Source organism: Oncorhynchus keta, unplaced genomic scaffold (assembly GCF_023373465.1).
Source record: "Oncorhynchus keta strain PuntledgeMale-10-30-2019 unplaced genomic scaffold, Oket_V2 Un_contig_8718_pilon_pilon, whole genome shotgun sequence".
NCBI lineage: Eukaryota > Metazoa > Chordata > Actinopteri > Salmoniformes > Salmonidae > Oncorhynchus > Oncorhynchus keta.
In genome coordinates this window covers 125,771-143,703 of record NW_026290199.1, presented here as the reverse complement: position 1 = coordinate 143,703, position 17,933 = coordinate 125,771, and the positions used below count along the sequence as shown (strand labels likewise).

The following is a 17,933-nucleotide window of genomic DNA, read 5'->3' as shown; positions in this document are numbered from 1 at the left end:
GGTTTGGAAGTTAAGTGGTTAGACAGGTAATAGATTTGGAATCGCAGCTGGTGTGTAACCCCCCTGTGGTGATGACTGACGTGAGGAGGCTGTGGTGATGACTGACGTGAGGAGGCTGTGGTGATGACTGACGTGAGGAGGCTGGCTATGGTGATGACTGACGTGAGGAGGCTGGCTATGGTGATGACTGACGTGAGGAGGCTGGCTATGGTGATGACTGACCTGAGGAGGCTGGCTATGGTGATGACTGACCTGAGGAGGCTGGCTATGGTGATGACTGACATGAGGAGGCTGTGGTGATGACTGACGTGAGGAGGCTGTGGTGATGACTGACGTGAGGAGGCTGTGGTGATGACTGACGTGAGGAGGCTGTGGTGATGACTGACGTGAGGAGGCTGTGGTGATGACTGACGTGAGGAGGCTGTGGTGATGACTGACGTGAGGAGGCTGTGGTGATGACTGACGTGAGGAGGCTGTGGTGATGACTGACGTGAGGAGGCTGTGGTGATGACTGACGTGAGGAGGCTGTGGTGATGACTGACGTGAGGAGGCTGTGGTGATGACTGACGTGAGGAGGCTGTGGTGATGACTGACGTGAGGAGGCTGTGGTGATGACTGACGTGAGGAGGCTATGGTGATGACTGACGTGAGGAGGCTGGCTATGGTGATGACTGACGTGAGGAGGCTGGCTATGGTGATGACTGGTGTGAGGAGGCTGGCTGTGGTGCTGACTGACCTGAGGAGGCTGGCTGGTGATGACTGACCTGAGGAGGCTGGCTGTGTGATGACTGACCTGAGGAGGCTGGCTGGTGATGTGAGGAGGCTGACTGACCTGAGGAGGCTGGCTGTGTGATGACTGACGTGAGGAGGCTGGCTGTGTGATGACTGGCGTGAGGAGGCTGGCTGGTGGTGCTGACTGGCTGTGTGACTGGCTGTGGTGCTGACTGGCGTGAGGAGGCTGGCTGTGGTGCTGACTGGCGTGAGGAGGCTGGCTGTGGTGATGACTGGCGTGAGGAGGCTGGCTGTGGTGCTGACTGACGTGAGGAGGCTGGCTGTGGTGATGACTGACCTGAGGAGGCTGGCTGTGGTGCTGACTGACCTGAGGAGGAGGCTGGAGGAGGCTGTGGTGATGACTGACTGGCTGTGATGACTGGCGTGAGGAGGCTGTGGGTGGACTGGCTGGCTGTGGTGGCTGTGGTGCTGACTGACGTGAGGAGGCTGGCTGGTGATGACTGGCGTGAGGAGGCTGGCTGGTGATGACTGGTGTGAGGAGGCTGGCTGTGGTGATGACTGACTGAGGAGGCTGGCTGTGGTGATGACTGACTGAGGAGGCTGTGGTGATGACTGTGGTGCTGACCGTGAGGAGGCTGGCTGTGGTGGTGATGACTGGCTGTGGTGCTGACGTGAGGAGGCTGGCTGGTGATGACTGACGTGAGGAGGCTGTGTGGTGATGACTGGCGTGGGAGGCTGTGGTGATGACTGGTGTGAGGAGGCTGGCTGTGGTGCTGACTGGCGTGAGGAGGCTGGCTGGCTGGTGCTGACTGGCGTGAGGACAGGCTGGCTGTGGTGCTGACTGGCGTGAGGAGGCTGGCTGTGGTGCTGACTGGCGTGTGTGGAGGCTGGCTGTGGTGCTGACTGGCGTGAGGAGGCTGGCTGTGGTGCTGACTGGCGTGAGGAGGCTGGCTGTGGTGCTGACTGGCGTGAGGAGGCTGGCTGTGGTGCTGACTGGTTATGTATCCAACTTGTCTTTAAAAGAAACATTGTTTCAAATGGCACCCTATTCCCTATAGTGCACTACTTATCCCAATAGGCCCTGGTCAAAAGTAGTGCATTATATAGGGAATAGGATGTCATTTGAGATTGAGACTGACATTCCAATCTCCATCTTGTGTCCAGTTTCACGTGTCCTACATTGACTATGGGAACACAGAGTTTGTCAGTCGGTCAGCTCTGGTGGAGCTGCCAGGGGATCTACAGGCACTTTGTCTGGCCAAGAAGTACAAGTTCCAGGGCTTCAATGTGTCCACTGACCAAGACTCAGCACATTTCCTGCAGGTACTCAGTTCCTCTCCATGTGCTGTCATTAATGTCTATGTGGAAATATGACAGGTCCCCCTGTAGGATTCTTATCTGGCGTAGTGATATGTGTGTGTGTATGTGTGTGGTGCTGATGTGTGTGTGTGATGTGTGTGTGGTGTGTGTGTGTGTGTGTGGCTGTGTGTGTGTGTGTGTGTATGTATGTATGTGTGTGTATATATATACATTATATGTATGTTATATATGTACCCTGTGTGTATGTATAAATATAATGTGCCCTGGTCAAAAGTAGTGTATATATATAGTGAATATATGTATGTGTGTTGAGATGTCATATATATGTTGTGTCCAGTGTCATGTGTATATATGTGTGTATGGGATATATATGTGTGTGTGTGTGTGTGTGTGTGTGTGTATATATATATATGTGTTTGTCTGTGTGTGTGATAGTACATATATATATATATATATATGTGTACTGATATATACTATACATATATGTGTATATGTGTATATATGTGTGTGTGTATATGTCCTATGTGTGTGTATGTGTATATATATATGTATGTGTATATATATGTGTGTGTATATATATATATATGTGTGTATATATGTGTGTGTGTGTGTGTGTGTATATATATGTGTGTGTGTGTGTGTGTATGTGTGTGTGTGTGTGTGTGTGTGTGTGTGTATATGTGTGTGTGTGTGTGTGTGTGTATGTGTGTGTGTGTGTGTGTGTGTGTGTGTGTGTGTATTTGTGTGTGTGTGTGTGTCACAAAATGTGCATATCTTGTTACATATTTCTTTTGGGAAATACCTTTATGAAAAACAGACCAAAAAATATATACAAATTAATATAAGAATCCTATATACAAATTAAAGGGTTGTCATATCTTCCCAAACATGTCAAAGTACAGAAAAATGATATGTGATATGTGTGTATATATATATATGTGTGTGTATATAGTTCCTATGCAGTAGTATTGATAAAATATGTAGTATATGTATGATACACGTATGTATATATTATGGTGTAATGTGTTTTCAATTTTCATTATATATATGTGTGTATGTATGTATATATGTGTGTGTGTGTGTGTGTGTGTGTGTGTGTGTGTATGGGTTGACACATTGTGATGTATTTTCAGTAGCGTCCTTCTTCTCACAAAATGTGCATTGTCTTGTTTTGCTCTTTAGGGAAAGGCCTTCCTTCAGAATCTGATCTATGGGAAGATATCCGCATCCAGAAGAAAAATCTGCTTGGACGGGACCGTCCTGGTCCAGGCCTTTCAGGGAAACCTGGACATCGGTGAAGAGGTCCTCAAACAAACCTCTGTCTGTTATGTCCTGTAAGGAGTTTTTATGACTCAAGGCACATCTTGAAAACTGACAATAAAATGCTCTCTTAGGTTTTGAAGATGAAGTTTGCCAAGTTCACCCTCCCGGGGAGTAACCGTGAGGGCCCCATGTCTTTGCGGGCCCTGCAGGAGTCCCATTGCCCGTGGCCTCAGCGGGTGTTGGATTGGCCTGGCCCCCAGGGGGATGGGGACATGCCTGGCTCTACAGTCTGCATGCCCAAACTGTGCCTGCTTTCCCCTTTACCAGAGTCCCCTTTCAATGAAGTAGCGCGTCCTTCTTCTCAAATACATCTGTCTGTTCCTCTGGGATAAGGAAGTAAGATACCTGTCTGTCTGTTCCGCTGGAATAATGAAGTATGGATACCTGTCTGTCTGTTCCTCTGGGATAATGAAGTAAGATACCTGTCGGTCTGTTCCTCTGGGATAAGGAAGTAAGATACCTGTCTGTCTGTTCTGCTGGGATAAGGAAGTAAGATACCTGTCTGTCTGGTGGAATAATGAAGTCAAAAAACCTGTCTGTCTGTTCTGTCTGGGATAATGAAGTAAGACACCTGTCTGTCTGTTCTGCTGGGAAATGAAATAAAATGCCTGTCTGTCTGTTTGCTGGGAAATGAAGTAAGACACCTGTCTGTCTGTTCCGCTGGGATAATGAAGGACACCTGTCTGTCTGTTCTGCTGGGATAATGAAGGAGTCACAGGTCTGTCTGTTCTGCTGGGATAATGAAGTAAGACACCTGTCTGTCTAGGGGACTGTGTTTTCTGTCTGTTCCTCTGGGATAATGAAGTAAGACACCTGTCTGTCTAGGACTGTGTTTTCTGTCTGTTCCTCTGGGATAATGAAGTAAGACACCTGTCTGTTCCTCTGGGATAATGAAGTAAGACACCTGTCTGTCTAGGACTGTGTTTTCTGTCTGTTCCTGCTGGGATAATGAAGTAAGACACCTGTCTGTCTGTTCTGTCTGTTCCTCTGGGATAATGAAGTAAGACACCTGTCTGTCTGTTCTGTCTGTTCCTCTGGGATAATGAAGTAAGACACCTGTCTGTCTGGACTGTGTTTTCTGTCTGTTCCTCTGGGATCCCAACTGAAATGTTTTGTTCCAGCCCACACCACAGCTGTTCTAATGAAGAGCTTTGCAAGTTTGAATCTGTTCCTCTGGGATCCCATACTTTGACTGGAGGAAACACCGTGCACCTGGCCACCTTGGCACAGCCCAGCCCGCCACAGGAGTCACTCTGATGGCACAGCTGGCGTTGCAGTACAGCGCCCTTAACCACTGCGCCACCCGGGAGGCCTTTACTTTGACCTTTTCACTTGAAATGACTAATCCTGTGCTGTGAATGGTATTGGGAGATCGGGCTGCCTTCTGAGAATACATAGACGCGCGAGTAAACTCCCACTGCCTTCCGTTCTACTTGCTAACACGCAATCATTGGAAAATAAAATTGATGATCTTCGATTATCCTACCAATGGGACATTAAGAACTGTAATATCTTATGTTTCACCGAGTCGTGGCTGAACGACGACACGGATCATATGGAGCTGGCGAGATTTTCCATGCACCGGCAGAACAGAGAAGCTACGTCCGGTAAGACGAGGGGTGGGGGTGTGTGTGTCTTTGTCAATAACAGCTGGTGAGCGATGTTTAATATTAAAGGAGTCTCGAGGTATTGCTTGCCTGAGGTAGAGTACCTTATGATATGCTGTAGACCACACGATCTACCAAGAGAGTTTTCATCTATATTATTCGTAGCCGTCTATTTACCACCACAGACCGATGGTGGCACAAAGACCGCACTCAACCAACTCTATAAGGACATAAGCAAACAAGAAAATGCTCGCCCAGAAGTGGCGCTCCTAGTGGTCGGGGACTTTAATGCAGGCTAACTTAAATCAGTTTTACCACGTTTTTACCAGCCTGTCACATGTGCAACTAGAGGGGGAAAACTAGACCACCTTTACTCCACACACAGAGATGCATACAAAGCTCTCCCCTGCGCTCCATTTGGCAAATCTGACCATAATTCTATCCTACTGATTCCTGCTTACAAGCAAAAAACGAAATCAGGAACTCGCTCAATACGGAAGTGGTCAGATGACATGGATGCTACTCTACAGGACTGTTTTGCTAGTGGAATATGTTCTGGGATTCCTCCGATGGCATTGAGGAGTACACCACATCAGTCATTGGCTTCATCAATAAGTGCATCAATGACATTGTCCCCACGGTGACCGTACGTACATACCCCAACCAGAAGCCATGGATTACAGGCAATATCCGCATCGAGATAAAGGCTAGATCTGATGCTTTCAAGGAAGCGGGACACTAATCCGGGCGCTTCTAAGAAATCCCGCTATGCCCTCAGATGAACCATCAAATGAGCAAAGCGTCAATACAGGATTAAATTGAATCCTGCTACACTGGCTCTGACACTCGTCGGATGTGGCAGGGCTTGAAAACTATTGCGGACTACAAAGGGAAACCCAGACGTGAGCTGCCCAGTGACGCAAGCCTACCAGATGAGCTAAATTCCTTTTATGTTCGCTTTGAAGCAAGCAGCACTGAAGCATGCACGAGAGCACTAGCTGTTCTGGATTGTGTGATAACGCTCTCTGTAGCCGATGTGAGCAAGACCTTTAAACAGGTCAACATTCACAAAGCCGCAGTGCCAGATGGATTACCAGGACGTGTACTCAAACTATGTGCGGACCAACTGGCACGAGTCTTCACTGACATTTTCAACCTCTCCCAGACTGAGTCTGTAATCCCTACATGTTTCAAGCAGACCACCATAGTCTCTGTGCCCAAGGAAGCGAAGGTAACCTGCCTAAATGATTACCGCCCCGTAGCCATGAAGTGCTTTGAAAGGCTGGTCATGGCTCACATCAACTGCATCCTCCCGGATACTCTAGACCAGGTATTCCCAAACTGGGGTTTGGGGTAAGCCATATAACAATGTGATTCACTTATTTATTTATTTTATTTGTATTCATATTTACAACGGTGAGTTTAAAAAAAAAAAAATTTATTTTAATTTTTTTTTTCTCAACTTGTCTATTCTTCTTTCACTGCCAAAAATAAATAAATGAAACCATATAGTGTTCAGCAAAATAACACAATGTCAAATACAGGTAGCCTAGTCAAATAATTAACATCCATCCACATTAACCATTACTCTCTCGAGGGAATTCCACTCACAGTCCGTATTTAGCCAAACGTAGCTGCTGCTCATTCTGTTTGTGTGAAAATTGATTAATGGTTAAAAAAAAGTAAGGCCCATGTCCATAGACTCATACCAGCTCTACTAGTAGTACTGCTACACCAGCTCTACTAGTAGTACTGCCTGACACAGCTCTACTAGTAGTACTGCTACAGCTGGATGCTCTACAGTAGTACTGGGCCTGACACCAGCTCTACTAGTAGTACTGCTACACCAGCTCTACTAGTAGTACTGCTACACAGCTCTACTAGTAGTACTGCTACACCAGCTCTACTAGTAGTACTGCTACACCAGCTCTACTAGTAGTACTGCTACACCAGCTCTACTAGTGTACTGTAGTACTGCTACCAGCTCACTAGTAGTTAGTCTACTAGTCTAGTTTAGTGCTACACCAGCTCTACTAGTAGTAATCACTGTGTTACACCAGCTCTACTAGTAGTACTGCTACACCAGCTCTACTAGTAGTTAGTGTGCTACACCAGCTCTACTAGTAGTACTGCTACACCAGCTCTACTAGTAGTACTGCTACACCAGCTCTACTAGTAGTACTGCTACACCAGCTCTACTAGTAGTACTGCTACACCTGTACCTGTTGACAACAGACGTGTTGTGTGGCCACCTATACAATAGAACAAGTTGTTCCACGAGCACATCCAATGCGAGCATCAATAATTCTACATTTGTTGTTAGCACCAGCTAGCGTGGACACTGACAGTTGTGAATCTGATGCAGCTGAAGAGCTACTGCCCCACCAAGCTACTGCCCCTTTACCCGGAAAGCCAGCTACTGCCCCTATACCGGAAAGCAACATGAAAGCTACTGCCCCCCCTTACCCGGGAAAGCACCAAAGCCCCCTTACCAGCTAATGCCCCCTTACCGGGAAAGCAAAGCTACTGCCCCTTAGGGCGGGAAAGACTGTTTGCCCCCTTAGAGATGCCCCTTACCCGGAAAGCACCAAGCTAGGGGCGGGAAAGCACCGAACAACAGACAGGGACGTTGTACCATTGAAGAGGCACAAATATGATGAGAACTACATTGATTTGGGGTTCACTTATATTGCGAGTAGTGCCTTTCCTCAACCACAGTGTGTTTATATGTGCAAAAGTACTAACTCACAACTCAATGAAACCTTCACTCTTGTGCAGACATTTAGAAACAAAACATACCAATTTGAAAAATAAGCCAAAGGAATTTTTGGAGCGAGAATTAAGACGACTTTTGAGTAGTGAGACATTTATAAAAGTAACAGATACCATTGAATAAGAAGGGTCTAGAAGCATCTTATATGGTGAGCTACTGAGTGGCTAGGACAGGCAAACCCCATACTATTGAATAAGAAGGGTCTAGAAGCATATTATATGGTGAGCTACTGAGTGGCTAGGACAGGCAAACCCCATTATTGAATAAGAAGGGTCTAGAAGCATATTATAAGCTACTGAGTGGCTAGGACAGGCAAACCCCATTATTGAATAAGAAGGGTCTAGAAGCATTTATATGGTGAGCTACTGAGTGGCTAGGACAGGCAAACCCCATACTATTGTGGAAGTATTTAATTCTTCCTGCTGCCGGGATACGGCTGGGGAAATGCTGGGGAAAAGGTTAAAAAAAACAATACAGACAATGTCTTCATCAAACAACACTGTTTCATGACTCATCAGTGACCTGGTAGGAGATGTTTTGAAACAATTACTGCTTTGCATACAAGCCAGTGACTTCTATGGTTACAGCTGGATGAGTCAACAGACGTGGTGGGCCTGGCACAGCTCCTGGTATATGTCTGTTACAGCTGGATGAGTAAACAGACGTGGAGGGCCTGGCACAGCTCCTGGTATGTCTGTTACAGCTGGATGAGTAAACAGACGTGGAGGGCCTGGCACAGCTCCTGGTATGTCTGTTACAGCTGGATGAGTAAACAGACGTGGAGGGCCTGGCACAGCTCCTGGTATATGTCTGTTACAGCTGGATGAGTCAACAGACGTGGAGGGCCTGGCACAGCTCCTGGTTATGTCTGTTACAGCTGGATGAGTCAACAGACGTGGAGGGCCTGATTAGCTCCTGGTATGGTTCTGTTACAGCTGGATGAGTCAACAGACGTGGAGGGCCTGGCACAGCTCCTGGTATATGTCTGTTACAGCTGGATGAGTCAACAGACTGGGTGGGCCTGACACAGCTCCTGGTATATGTCTGTTACAGCTGGATGAGTCAACAGACGTGGTGGGCCTGACACAGCTCCTGGTATATGTCTGTTACAGCTGGATGAGTCAACAGACGTGGCCTGACACAGCTCCTGGTATATGTCTGTTACAGCTGGATGAGTCAACAGGTTTGTGTGACTGTATATGTCTGTTACAGCTGGATGAGTCAACAGACGTGGATGAGTACAACAGACAACAGACGTGGTGGGCCTGCCAGTACAATATAATCAATGTGTGTTTGTGTGAGCCAGCCTATACAATATAATCAATGTGTGTTTGTGTGAGCCAGCCTATACAATATAATCAACGTGTGTTTGTGTGAGCCAGCCTATTCAATATAATCAATGTGTGTTTGTGTGAGCCAGCCTATACAATATAATCAACGTGTGTTTGTGTGAGCCAGCCTATACAATATAATCAACGTGTGTTTGTGTGAGCCAGCCTATACAATATAATCAACGTGTGTTTGTGAGAGAGCCAGCCAATACAATAGAATCAACGTGTGTGTTTGTGTTTAGAGATGTGGGGTACAACAAGCTCAGGATGATGGGGTTGTTTGTATTAGTGATTACTAAATGGGTGGTTTGTAGTGGTGATTACTAACTGGGTGGTTTGTAGTGGTGATTACTAACTGGGTGGTTTGTAGTGGTGATTACTAACTGGGTGGTTTGTAGTAGTGATTACTAACTGGGTGGTTTGTAGTGGTGATTATTAACTGGGTGGTTTGTAGTGGTGATTACTAACTGGGTGGTTTGTAGTGGTGATTACTAACTGGGTGGTTTGTAGTGGTGATTACTAACTGGGTGGTGTGTAGTGGTGGTTTGTAGTGGTGATTACTAACTGGGTGTGGTTTGTAGTGGTGATTACTAACTGGGTGGTTTGTAGTGGTGATTACTAACTGGGTGGTTTGTAGTGGTGATTACTAACTGGGTGGTTTGTAGTGGTGATTACTAACTGGGTGGTTTGTAGTGGTGATTACTAACTGGGTGGTTTGTAGTGGTGATTACTAACTGGGTGGTTTGTAGTGGTGATTACTAACTGGGTGGTTTGTAGTAGTAATTACTAACTGGGTTGTTTGTAGTAGTAATTACTAATTGGGTGGTTTGTAGTAGTGATTACTAACTGGGTGGTTTGTAGTGGTGATTACTAACTGGGTGGTTTGTAGTGGTGATTACTAACTGGGTGGTTTGTAGTGGTGATTACTAACTGGGTGGTTTGTAGTGGTGGTTTGTAGTGGTGATTACTAACTGGGTGGTTTGTAGTGGTGATTACTAACTGGGTGGTTTGATTACTAACTGGGTGGTTTGTAGTGGTGAACTGGGGGTTTGTAGTGGTGATTACTAACTGGGTGGTTTGTAGTGGTGATTACTAACTGGGTGGTTTGTAGTGGTGATTTACTAACTGGGTGGTTTGTAGTGGTGATTACTAACTGGGTGGTTTGTAGTGGTGATTACTAACTGGGTGGTTTGTAGTGGTGATTACTAACTGGGTGGTTTGTAGTGGTGATTACTAACTGGGTGGTTTGTAGTGGTGATTACTAACTGGGTGGTTTGTAGTGGTGATTATTAACTGGGTGGTTTGTAGTGGTGATTACTAACTGGGTGGTTTGTAGTGGTGATTACTAACTGGGTGGTTTGTAGTGGTGGTTTGTAGTGGTGATTACTAACTGGGTGGTTTGTAGTGGTGATTACTAACTGGGTGGTTTGTAGTGGTGATTACTAACTGGGTGGTTTGTAGTGGTGATGACTAACTGGGTGGTTTGTAGTGGTGATTACTAACTGGGTGGTTTGTAGTGGTGATTACTAACTGGGTGTTTTTTTATCCTATGACTGGCTGCATCCCAAATGGCACCCTATTCCCTGTATAACTTTTGACCAGAGCCCATATATAGGAAATGGGGTCCAAAATCCCCCCCCCCCCATTTCCTACATCCTATTCCCTAAACAGAGCACTACTTTTTACCAGGGCCCATAGTGTCAAAGTAGTCTTTTAGAGAATAGGGTTGAGCAGCCTGTGTTTTTTAACTCCTGCTCAGGGAGAAGAGCAAGGCCACAGCCCAGCATGCTGCCAACCTAATGAAGAAGAAGATGGACCAGGAGCTGGTGGAGGATAACCAGAGGCTGAAGGCAGAACGAGAGACCCAGCGCAGGGAGGACCAGCTGAGAGACAGCCTCTCAGAGCTCCAGGTTGAACAAACAGAGAGAGACACACTGACACACTCACACGGCAAGCTTTCCAGGACATTAGTTATGAGTATCGTCTTGTGTTGTGATTTCAGAAGTTGAAAGAGGAGACTGCTAATTATGCGAAAGAGGCAGAGAGATGGAAGGTGGAGAGGAACACACTCCAGAACCAATCAGAGCAGCTGGAGACTGACCTGCAAGTTGCCAAACAGGAAGTGCAGGTGAGACTGGTGTCGTATGGAGCAGATTTCTACTAGTCAATTGTCCCTGAGCACCTGCTCATGAACACATAGCATTAAGAAGTCAACATTCAATTCTCACCACAGCACATTAACGAGTCAACATTCAATTCTCACCACAGCACATTAACAAGTCAACATTCAATTCTCACCACAGCACATTAACAAGTCAACATTCAATTCTCACCACAGCACATTAACAAGTCAACATTCAACCCTCACCACAGCACATTAACAAGTCTACATTCACATTCTCACCACCACAGCACAGTCAACCCTCCAACGAAGTCAACATTCAACATTCTCACCACAGCACATTAACGAGTCAACATTAAATCCCTCAGCACATCACACAGTTAACAACCTCAGTCAACATTCAACCTCACCACAGCACATCACCAACAGCACATTCAACCAACCTCACCACAGCACATTCAACCCCTCACCACAGCACATTAACAAGTCTACATTCAACTCTCACCACAGCACATTCAACCCAATCACCACAGCACATTCAACCCTCACCACAGCACATTAACGAGTCTACATTCAACCTCACCACAGCACATTAACCTTCTACAGCTTCACCCTCACCACAGCACAGTCAACCCTCACCACAGCACATTCAACCCTCACCACAGCACATTCAACCCTCAGCACACCTAATCTATGGATTTCACATGACTGGAAATACAGATATGCATCTGTTGGTAAAAAAAAAAGAAGGTTGGGGCGTGATGGATCAGTAAACCAGTCAGTATCTGGAGTGACCACCATTTGCCTCATGCAGAGTGACACATCTCCTTTGCATAGAGTTGATCAGGCTGTTGATTGGCCTGTGGAATGTTGTCCCACTCATTAATGGCTGTGCGGAGTTGCTGGATATTGGAGGGAACTGGAACACGCTGTCGTACACGTCGATCCAGAGCATCCCACACATGCTCAATGGGTGACATGTCTGGCAAGTATGAGGCAATGGAAGTACTGGGACATTCATTCGTGAAGAGCACACTTCTCCAGCGTGCCAGTTGCCATCGAAGGTGAGTATTTACCCACTGAAGTCGGTTACGACACCAAACTGGTCAGGTCAAGTCTCTGATGAGGATGACGAGCACGCAGATGAGCTTCCCTGAGAAATTCTTTGGTTGTGCAAACCCACAGTTTCATCAAATTAAGAAGTTGGATGTGGAGGTCCTGGGCTGGCGTGGTTACACAAGGTTTGTGGTTTTGAGGCCGGTTGGACGTACTGCAAAATTCTCAAAAACGATGTTGCAGGCGGCTTATGGTAGAGGAATTAACATTAAATTATCTGGCAACAGCTCTGGTGGACATTCCTGCAGTCAGCATGCCAATTGCATGCTCCCCCAGAACTTGAGACATCGGTGGCATTGTGTTGTGTGACAAAACTGCACATTTTAGAGTGGCTTTTTATTGTCCCCAGCACAAGGTGCACCTGTATAATGATCATGCTGTTTAATACACTAATTGATATGCCACACCTGTTAGTTGGATGGATTATTTTGGCAAAGTAGAAATGCTCACTAACAGCGACTTTGTACACAAAATCTGAGAAAAATAAGATTTTTGTGCATATGGAAACTTGAATATTTTATTTAAACTCATGAAACATGGGACCAACACTTTACATGTTGCGTTTATATTTTTGTTCGGTGTATAATGCAAATGTTTGGCTTTGTCCTCAACAATGTTTTGTTTTTTTGGCAGGGTCGTAAGTGTGGAAGGGACATGGTAGTGCAGGTATGAGGTTTTAAGGGGATAGACCTGGGTCTGGTTTCCCAAAAGCATCTTAATGCTAAGTTCATCGATAGAACCTTCCTAGGAACATTACTAATTCTCCCAGCTGTTTCCCCAAACCATCGTTAGTAAAGTTGCACTTGAAAACTCATTTTGTTTTCGTCTGCCTCAGTCTTTACAATTGAACAAGAAAAATATAAAAATATGCTTAAAATGAGAACCTAGATGACTGCATTATTTAAAAAAATACATTAAGCTGATCATATTGATATGTAATGTTCTGTTTGTAGGCTACACGGTCTGTCAGTTTTGCCTCAATATATTTCATGTGTAACAACGTGCGCCAATGAATGAGCGCATTATGGAATAAGCTGCCTCCAATACTTGCAGCCATTAGCTGATAATATCTCTAGGAGCTGATCTGTCGCCAGTATTGTAGAATAATTCTAATGTTAAGGTCAGATTTGAATGGAGAAAAGCTGATCACCCACTGGGCAGAGACGTCAGTTAAAAGTCTAGTTTGATTTGCATTTGGTTGAGTTGTCAACTAACCGTGAATTCAACGTGAAATCCACAACAAATGTCACCATGTCATTGGATTTAGGTTAATAAAAGTTGGGTGAAAAAACCACTAAATGCCCTTACATTGATGACTTTTGCAAATTCAATCAGTTTCCCACATTGATTTCACTTCATCACATAGATTTTTGGGGTTTGAAATGGCATGGAAACAATGTTGATTCAACCAGATTTTTCCCAGTGGGCCGAGAGCAGCGCTGCCTTTTCTTTCAGTATCAACACGTTGCCCAACGCACTTAGCGAACGCTCTTTCTGCGCGCTGTTTTGGGAAACGCATGTTGAATCTTCGGCTGTTGCAGGAAAGATGAGTAGTTAAAACACTTGTAAACCTAAATTCCAACGCTATCGGGAAGCCGGGCCCTGGGTTATAGTTAGAATGAATGTTATGAGACTGAAGGAACGTGAAGGTAGATAATGTGGCTAATGTCCTCATTGGCGGCATAAACAATATAGCAGGTGTCTTGTGGATGTTTTCCTCCTGTCACCATGTACTTTTTTTTAAAGATAAAAATAAATAAATAATAACACCATTGTTTGACAGTAGAATGCTTACTTTTCCATCTTCAGCTGTTGTTGCCAAAGCATGTGACATAGGATTTGATTTGTGCTACTGTGTCTCTTGGTGTTTTGAATGCTTCTCCCTGTGTTTAGGCTATGAGGGGACAGTTAAAGAAGAAGGAGAAGGAAGTGGAGAAGCTCCTGGACTCAGCGGTGGCTGAACGGTTCTGTCCACTGGCTGAGAGAGTCGATTCTCTGAGAGGATTAAGGTACTGTGATGGTTGGGTGGCAAATGACGCCCTATATAGTGCACTCTGGTCGAAAGTAGTGCACTATATGGTAACCCCCCACACACACATACACTCCTCTCGAATTGGAATTATTTTATTATAGAATAACGAATATTAAGTAACAATGTTTTATTAAATGTATTTATTTATTTTTACAATTCAACATTTCACATTGAGTTACTCTTTCTATTGATTTGCGATTTGCATTATTGTGGTTTTATTTCTACTGGACAGAGAGAAAACCCAGGTAACACGGATAGCGACAGCCTTACGGAGTCTATCAACATTGTCATAAACAACAGCATCTCTGCCCCGGTTGCCATGGAGAAGCTGGAGTCGGCATGGAGAGATTACAGCCTGGCTCAGGAGAAAGTCAAGGCCTGTCAGACGGTCAGTCTGCATCCTACTGTTAATGGTTGCATCCTACTGTTAATGTGTGCATCCAAAATGGCACCCTATTCCCTATTTAGTGCACTACTTTAGACCAGGGCCCATAGTGGTCTGGTTGAAAGTAGTGCACTAAATCGGGAATAGGTTGCCATTTGGGACACAGTCTCATCAGATCAGAAAACAGTTTCTCATCAGTGAAATGAACATGTTTTGGCGTCCATTTTGCAGAAGGAGCAGCTTGGGGATCTGATAGACAACCGGAATAAGGTGCGAGGTGTTCTGACTGCCACTGTAGAGTCCTTCCTTCAGGAGGCTGAGTGTTTGCCAGTCAGACAACGCATGGACAAACTGGAGGTACTGAAAATGAAAACGAGGATTCTGTCATCTGAATATTTCTTTTTTCATTCAACATTCCAAATATGTGAAGTGGGTTTGTTATTTCTAGATGACCTCACAGGATTGGGGTTATATCAAGGCTATCAGCTGAACATGCTCTGATGCATCAACATATAAGGATGTGGCACAAATAGCACCCTATTCCCTACATAGTGCTCTATATAGGGTATTATTTGGGACGCGTGCTATAATCAAGCTGTTGTTCCCTTGTGTCCGTGTTACAGCAGGTGAGCTCCTCCCTGACTGCACTGTTTGGTCCAGCCTCTATGGAGGGGGATGTTGGAGAGCAGGCCTTTGAGCAGTACAGCCAGTGGAGGACTCAGAGGAGTCAGCTCACCAGCTCTGTCAGAGACGGGACAGACAAGGCCCTCCAGGCCCTGTGTACCTGGTCGGAGAACGTTGGCAAGGTACACAATGACCCGGTACCACTTTGGTTTGGGTGAACTGAGGATGAAGAAACTTAAAAAAGAGAGTCTGGGTTTATTTCTCCCAAGCTTTTGTGTACTGTGAAGGGTGGGAAGGGGAAACAACTGTTCTCTTTACTAAAGTGATTGAAGATATGCCCACGGAAAATGATTTGACATGTAATTCTTCTCCAGCGGTCTTCCTGGGTATGGAACTGTACAGTTTGGGCCGGTTTCCCGGACACAGATTAAGCCTAGTGGACTAAGAAACATGTTCATGTTCAAAAGGTTGTTTTAGTCAGGCATTGGGCTTGTCTGGGAAATCCTAATCCTCCAATGTCCCTTCAGTTTTTCTGCCTGTCAGCTAACACAGTGGTGGGAGTGAATGACATCGTGGACGGAGTGAATGAGCTGCTGAAGCAGGCAGAGAACAACGTGGCCAAGGAGCTGGACTGTCCCCTGTCAGTCGGGGTGAGTTTGGTTGCGTCCCAAATGGCACCCTATTCTCTTTTTTTTTTTATAGTTCACTACTTTTGACCAGGGCCCATATTTCACCTGTCCAGCTACATATCAGTGAGTCTTATGGTGCTTTGAAGACAACTGGGAAACATCAGTGATCTTCAGGTCGGAAAGTTGGAGCTTTAGAAAGATGGCAGAGTTTCCTGACTTGGAATTCTGAGTTGGATGACTGTTCAAAACTACTAGCCCCCCCCCCCGAGTTCCCAGGGGTCTTAAACACACTGAAGCCTGAGACTTCTGTTATTTTGAACACGGCATTACCTCATCGTTGTTTTCTTTACTCTGTTTGTTTGTTGTTGACTTGTTTGTTTACTCAACAGGAGCAGAACAACCATGAGACCAAGGCAGTGTCCAACGCTTTCCACAAAGTCATGCAGCACATTCAGAGTGAGCAGAGTCTGCTGAGGGACATTATGGACAAATATCTGCTCAACACCAAGGTGAGAGAATTGTTTTAGATGTTTAAAGTGTTTACTTAGCAGATTTTCCAGAAATCAAGGTTGGAAGATTCCCATAATTGTGAGGGAATATGCAGGAAATCCGGAATCATCCAACCAAGATTTCTAGAAAACCTCAAAGTTTCCCTTAATGCTGAGTAGACCTTTCCGTTTGCCTTTAACCATATAGCTTCTCTTTCTGCTGTGTCAGAACACTAGCAGTCTGGAGATGTACTCTTATTTCTCAAACTGATGTTTTCTCCTTTATCAAGGATGTTCTATTCAGTTTGTGTTCTATTCAGTTTGTGTTCTATTCAGTTTGTGTTCTATTCAGTTTGTGTTCTATTCAGTTTGTGTTCTATTCAGTTTGTGTTCTATTCAGTTTGTGTTCTATTCAGTTTGTGTTCTATTCAGTTTGTGTTCTATTCAGTTTGTGTTCTATTCAGTTTGTGTTCTATTCAGTTTGTTGCATTCCGTTTGTGTTCTATTCAGTTTAAGGGTGAGATGCTACAGTGGCAGAATGCTAGCCCGACTCCAGACTCTCTGTTCTCTGTGAAGAAACGTATCCGCAGCCTGAGGGCTCAGCTGAGGTGGAGACAGGTGGAGGAGGCCAGTCTGGAGGAGGTGAGAGATGAGGAAGTCTATTTAGTGTCCTACTTTTGACCGTGGCTCATAAATCAAGCTGCAGTGGCAGTTTTACAGATCATTCATACAAAGGGCTTTGACTTGTCAAACAGGGCAGAAAGCGAACACTATGTTTCCTTATTAATGCAATATATTTCCCATTTCTAGATTAATTCAGCCATTTACTTAGATAACTAGCTAGTTCAAATTAAGGGTCACCCTAATGCAGAATTCTATGCTTTTCACACAGGGAAAGAAATATAAATATCTTGCTGCGTCTTGTAAATGCAGATCTAAAATGCTTCTTATTGTAATCTATGTTCGAAATTAGTTTGATGCCGTTCTTCAGTTGCTCTTCTCCACTTGGATGAGAATTCAGGAACGGGCATTCTATCAGCAGACAGCACTCTGACTGATGTGTAGCTACTGTTCTCCATCATTCTATCAGCAGACAGCACTCTGACTGATGTGTAGCTACTGTTCTCCATCATTCTATCAGCAGACAGCACTCTGACTGATGTGTAGCTACTGTTCTCCATTATTCTATCAGCAGACAGCACTCTGACTGATGTGTAGCCATCATTCTATCAGCAGACAGCACTCTGACTGATGTGTAGCTACTGTTCTCCATCATTCTATCAGCAGACAGCACTCTGACTGATGTGTAGCTACTGTTCTCCATCATTCTATCAGCAGACAGCACTCTGACTGATGTGTAGCTACTGTTCTCCATCATTCTATCAGCAGACAGCACTCTGACTGATGTGGAGCTACTGTTCTCCATCATTATATCAGCAGACAGCACTCTG

At 45.1% G+C, this 17,933-nt stretch overlaps 1 protein-coding gene across 1 annotated transcript in view; it reads left to right on the top strand.

Moving 5' to 3' along the window:
- The window catches only part of LOC118379256 (serine/threonine-protein kinase 31), a 61,906-nt gene that overhangs the window by 1,255 nt on the left and 42,718 nt on the right, over nucleotides 1-17,933 (top strand). The window contains exons 6-17 of the mRNA XM_052512582.1: nucleotides 1,897-2,055; nucleotides 3,235-3,354; nucleotides 3,447-3,619; nucleotides 10,846-10,996; nucleotides 11,089-11,214; nucleotides 14,218-14,277; nucleotides 14,589-14,744; nucleotides 14,973-15,098; nucleotides 15,365-15,547; nucleotides 15,893-16,015; nucleotides 16,384-16,503; nucleotides 16,993-17,124. Coding sequence (XP_052368542.1) covers nucleotides 1,897-2,055; nucleotides 3,235-3,354; nucleotides 3,447-3,619; nucleotides 10,846-10,996; nucleotides 11,089-11,214; nucleotides 14,218-14,277; nucleotides 14,589-14,744; nucleotides 14,973-15,098; nucleotides 15,365-15,547; nucleotides 15,893-16,015; nucleotides 16,384-16,503; nucleotides 16,993-17,124 — 1,629 coding nt within the window. The remainder of the gene's footprint in view (nucleotides 1-1,896; nucleotides 2,056-3,234; nucleotides 3,355-3,446; nucleotides 3,620-10,845; nucleotides 10,997-11,088; nucleotides 11,215-14,217; nucleotides 14,278-14,588; nucleotides 14,745-14,972; nucleotides 15,099-15,364; nucleotides 15,548-15,892; nucleotides 16,016-16,383; nucleotides 16,504-16,992; nucleotides 17,125-17,933) is intronic.